The sequence below is a fragment of the Carlito syrichta genome, unplaced genomic scaffold (genome assembly GCF_000164805.1).
Source record: "Carlito syrichta isolate Samal-C Ts95f unplaced genomic scaffold, Tarsius_syrichta-2.0.1 Scaffold303682, whole genome shotgun sequence".
Classification (NCBI taxonomy): Eukaryota; Metazoa; Chordata; class Mammalia; order Primates; family Tarsiidae; genus Carlito; species Carlito syrichta.
Window position 1 is genome coordinate 51216 of NW_007247778.1, and position 5367 is coordinate 56582.

General features: G+C 39.5%; 1 protein-coding gene across 1 annotated transcript in view; it reads right to left on the reverse strand.

Annotated features, from left to right (window-relative positions):
• Positions 1-313: 313 nt before the first annotated feature.
• RORA (RAR related orphan receptor A) overlaps positions 314-5367 on the reverse strand; it is a 96411-nt gene continuing 91357 nt past the window's right edge. Inside the window, exons 8-10 of the mRNA XM_008059060.2 lie at positions 3859-3969; positions 2594-2706; positions 314-673 (exon numbers count right to left, since the gene is read on the reverse strand). Of these exons, the coding sequence (XP_008057251.1) occupies positions 509-673; positions 2594-2706; positions 3859-3969 (389 nt within the window). The 3' untranslated portion in view covers positions 314-508. The remainder of the gene's footprint in view (positions 674-2593; positions 2707-3858; positions 3970-5367) is intronic.

Consider the following 5367-nt stretch of genomic DNA (forward strand, 5'->3'; position numbering starts at 1 on the left):
ACTGCTATGGACCCTTTTCATGCCATCCTGCTGACTGGCAATAATCGGTGAGAAAATAAAAGCTTCCTTCATGAAACAAAGAGCAAGTTGTGCAAAGTAATGTCGCAACCTCCGCTATGCACACTGGTCACCGATTATTGCTGTACTCGTGTTACCGACAGATTGGCGACTCTGTAGAAAGTCTGTGGGCAGTGAGCTACAAGAAAAGGAAATCCTCTGACTTTAGTACCCCCTTCTGTTGTAAACAGAGGTCAACGATCAAGAAGTCGAGACAGAAAAAGGGTCCATATCTGTAGGCATCATGGAAATCATATGCATGAGAAAAACAAGTTCAACTTTTATTTGTTTTCATTGTTTCCCCTCCTTTGCCTGACCCCATCACCAATAGATGTGCAGTGTGTCGCGCTCCAGGTCTGTGCAGGGCCATATAAAGTGTCTCGGTTAATTTTTGTTTGTTTGTTTTCCATGTTTGTACTTCAGACATTCTAGAAGTGCTCAGGTGATACGTTTACCCATCAATTTGCATTGCTGGCTCAAATTCTGAAGTGAACAACTCCTTGTATAACGGAGGAAAATGAAGTCGCACAATGTCTGGGTATATTGCTTTAAATGCCATTAGCTTTTCTGTATGTCGTCCACATAAGGCTCTTAATGTAGACACCTTGCATATCAACTGTAAGTGGAAGAAAGGACATGTCAGGAGAGAACAGGCATGTGCATCAAAGACCAGGGAATGGGGCGATCTTCACAACATTGATTACAATGGTGACACACACTTGAAGCAACTTAAACAACCAGTGATAGAAGACTGGTAAAGGTAAATGCTGACACGAATGCCAGAGATACATTCAATAGGATTTAGAAGATGAATCATTTAATAACCCGAAAAAGTGTTCTAAGCAAAAGTTGGCACACATGAAGAAGGACAAATATATGGACTTCACAGCAACTTGGATGGATTGAGAGTTGATCATACTCAGTGATCTATCACAGAAACAGAAAACAGAGTACCACATGTTCTCACTCATAAGCAGACCCTGAACAATTACCATCATACTTTAAGAAAGGGATTGGCAGTAGCAGGATACCACCAGGGTGCGGGGGTGGGGACACAATATCAATAAGGGTACCTGATCTCAAGCCAGGTGAAGTGGGGCCCAAAGGGAGGCCCAAACTTTACCTGTATGATGACCACTTGTATACCCAATCCTGAATTGTACCCTACATCTTTAAAATAAAAAATATTTAAAAAACCAAAAGTCAGCACAGCTTGTCAGCAACAGACTCAAGACAAGAACTTGGGGCTCTTAATGCCTCCTAATCCAACACACCTTTTCTAGCACCTGGAACCCTGCCCTCTCCCACCGAGGACAAGAAGCGGTCTGGTGATGGAGAGGTGGGCAAGGGACGGTCGTGGGTAGTGAGCACTGAGGCTAGAGGTGGACAAAATCCCCTCCACATTGTATGAGAACTAGCACCAGTCAATTCCAGGGACAATACAGGTCTTCTCAATGAGTTTTGCCCACAACGAAGAGATTCTGAGTCTGAGCAAAAGAACAGAGTCGGAAGGCAAGGATGGAAGTCCTAGTGCTGACTCTCTACCAGCTGAGGGTGAGAACACAATTTGCAAAAATGCTTACAGATTCTCAAGCACTATGCAGAGGTAAGTGTTTATTATTTTGACTCAGAATAATCCTCTCTAGGAAAGGGTTTTCACCACAACTTGCCCATGGGTTAAAGTGTTCTCCCTAAGAAAAAAACCTTTGGGCAAGAAGATGGAGAAAGAAGTCAGACTCCTGATGGGCCATCCCCCTTCCGTTTTTCATTCCTGTCCCATTTGCTCATTTAAAAGGTGCAAAATCAAAAACAAAATAGAGCCCCCAGTATTCCCTTTCTGACTTACTCTAACTACAAGCAAACAAACAGGAAAACAAAACCAAAAACTTCTCAAATCATCTCCTCATACAATAAAACACATAAAATAATTAAAAGTAAGGCTTTTTCCAAGCCCAATTACATACTACTTGCATTGGTATGAAGGATATTAGCATATTTTAAATGATATCCTAATTATATTTTTATTGTGAAAGATAATAATTAGCAATAATGAAACCTTATGCTTTGAATACAGGGTTGGAATGGAAATTGATAAAGAAAATACAAAAGTCATTTACTGTTAATACTAACAAATTTAATGGAACTAGAACTAATATGAGACTATATGGCTATCCAGATGAACTCTTTTAGTCCTTTATACCTTCCTCCTTGTAAACTAAAAATTTATTTTCTTAATTCTATCAATGCAGAACATTCACTCTGCTTTTATGCCCAACTTTGATGATGGAGAGGAGGATTTTGAGAATGTATTAATGCTCAAATTTTTTCCTACAATTGCCCTATTATTGTAAGACACTTTGTAATCAATTATAATACACAGAATTTAACTTGAATGATGAGTCCGGCCCAAGAGAATTTTTTGAAATGGAGAGTTCTTCCTTTTTCCTAACCAGCTGCTTACCGACACTGTTGTAAATTGGTCACATGATCTATAAGGGCAGCTGGCAGCTTGGATAACTCAGACCATGCCACTCACCTTTGTTAGTATTCCATCTTCTCGGTGATTCTTCTGCAGCACGTGTTGAAGAGCTAGCTGAATTTTCTGTTGCAGTTTTTCAATCTTTACCTTTTCCTGTAGCCATGAGCGATCTAAACATGAAAAACAGTATTCCTTAGTTTTCCTCCCACGTGTTCTGACATGGTGTCAGAGTACCCCATTCTTTCTGATTCCCAGATACAATTGATTCTACCACCATGCATATTTACAGACTCAGGCTATTTTCACTTCTCTTTCAAAATTTGCTCTTAAAGGAGTGGACAAGTGATCTACGATAGTTACAAGGCAGAGTGTTAAGCAGAGTGTTAAGTGAAAGCAGAGTGTTAAAAATGCTAATCATTTTTACTGATACTTAAAGGAAGAAAAGATCTTCTCTTCCCATAGGATAGCCATTTAGGTAGAAGGCCAGACTTGTACGAGTACCAGTGCACCCACCATGGCCCCTCAAGTCTTCCTAATAATTATACTTCTAAATAAAATATTCACCAACAACCCTGTCAGCCTTTTTGGAAAATATGAAAATTTCCTTACAATCCAGGGCAACCAAAATTGTCAATAGAATGCCGAATGACTTAAGGGTTGTTAATTTAGGATAAAGTCTTTATGCATAAGAATTCTGAATAGAAGATAGTAACTTTGCAGAAGTGATTATCCCCAAGGGGCCGTACTGTTTGAAAACACAGATTAAATTCAGATAAACTAGTGGATGACATCCAGATGAACTTTAGGAAAAAGCAGGATGTTTTAAAAATCACATTATCTTGGTGACTGGTGTTAAAAAAGGCAACTCTATTCCACCATGGCATTTCTCTCAGTGTCAGGTGGTTAATGCTGGACTGAGTATTATTCAATTCTCATTTATTTTTATTTATCTTTTTATTTTTTTGTAGAGACAGTGTCTCGCTATTTTGCGCAGGCTGGTCTTGAACTGTGGACCTCAAGCAGTCCTCCTGCCTCTGCCTCCCAAAGTGCTGGGATTACAGGTGTAAGCCATCACACTTGGCCCAATTCTCAGTTCTTAAGATTTTATCTGAAAGGCATGAAGTCTTTTTAAAAGAATATATGTATACGTGTGTGTGGCAGGGGAGAGGTATTTCTGAAAAACTTAAAATTAGACTTAATAAGAGTGGCATCCTTTCTTGGTAGCTCCCAAATATTTTATAGTTGTTAAAAGCTATACAACTTGTAAAAATTATTTATATTGGACAGTTTTAAACAGTTTTATTTTTATTTGGTTACCTTACCTGCTGACATCAGTACAAATGCAGAAAATAATGCAATTTCATCTTCAGTCAGGTGCATAGAACATAAACTCTTTCCAAATTCAAACACAAAGCTAATAAAGTCTTCACAACCTGCCAAAATTAAAATAAGGACAGTCTAAGATTTTAGTTATTATCCTAGGAGAAAATATGGGAGTAGATGAGGAAAACTAGCAACTGAAGATCAGAAAGAATAGTAATAACTTTTTTTTTTTTAATTTGGAGTCTCATTCTGTCATCCAGGCTGGAGTGCAGCAGCACACTCACGGCCACCCCAGTATTGACCTGCTGGGCTCAGGTGATCCTTCTGCCTCAGCCTTCCAAGTAGCCGGAACTACAGGTGTGTGTTACTGTGCTACTAAGTGTGTGCTACTGTGCTACTAAGTGTGTGCTACTGTGCTACTAAGCCCAGTTAATTTTTGATTTACTGTACAGACACTCACCTTAGCTTCTCAAAGTGCTGGGATTACAGGCTGAGCCACCAAGCCCGGCCAGTAATAACATTTCCACAGTTTAATAGTTTGAAATCTTAAGAGAAAAATCCATAAAACCACCACCACCACCACCATCTAAAAATCACCACCACCACCATCAACACTGTTATTCTCATTCAAAACAATGAGCGTGAACTTTTGTTGTGTGATTCTTTATCTTGGGCAATAATACAAGCATCACTGTCAATACAATGTCAAGTATTGTCCTAAGAGATGTCTTTGGGTATTCTCCTATTTCACAATAGCCCTATGAAAGAGGTATTATTGTTCTTATTATCATCATCATCCCCAGTTTAGAGGTGAGGAAACTGAGATTTGGAGAGAAAAAGAATATACCTGCAATTATATAGGTAGGAAGTCCAGTCTGAGGTTCAAAGCCAGCCTGCCTGACGTCAGAGCCTGAACATTTAACCAATAGAGTCTAACAGCTGTCACCTAACTGACATGTTGAATTCATTCATTTTTGTGTTCAAATGTATTGCAGCTAAAACAGTCTTTAAAATGTTAACAAGTCAGGCATGGTGGCTCAAGCTTGTAATCCCAGCACTTTGAGAGGCTGGGGTGAGAGGACTGCCTGAGCTCAGGGGTTTGAGGCCAGCCTGGGCAACTTGGTGAGACCTCGCCTCTACAATAAATCAAAAAATAAGCCGGGCACGGTAGCACCCGCCTGTAGTTCCAGCTACTTGGAAGGCTGAAGCAGAAGGATCACCTGAGCCCAGCAGGTTGAGGCTGTGGTGGCCATGAGCATGTCACTGCACTCCAGCCTGGGTGACAGAGTGAGACTCCAAATAAAAAAAAACCAAACAAAACACCTAATAAAAAATGTTAACAAATGACACATTCTGGTGGCAAAACTATTACAATGATTTACCAAACTGAAAACATGGGACGTGAAAGTCCCCTAAAATAATAATCCAATACCCCCAAAACTGGTTAAGTTTGGTGTGTATTCTTTCAGATTTGTATATCATACATATATATATATATATATATATAT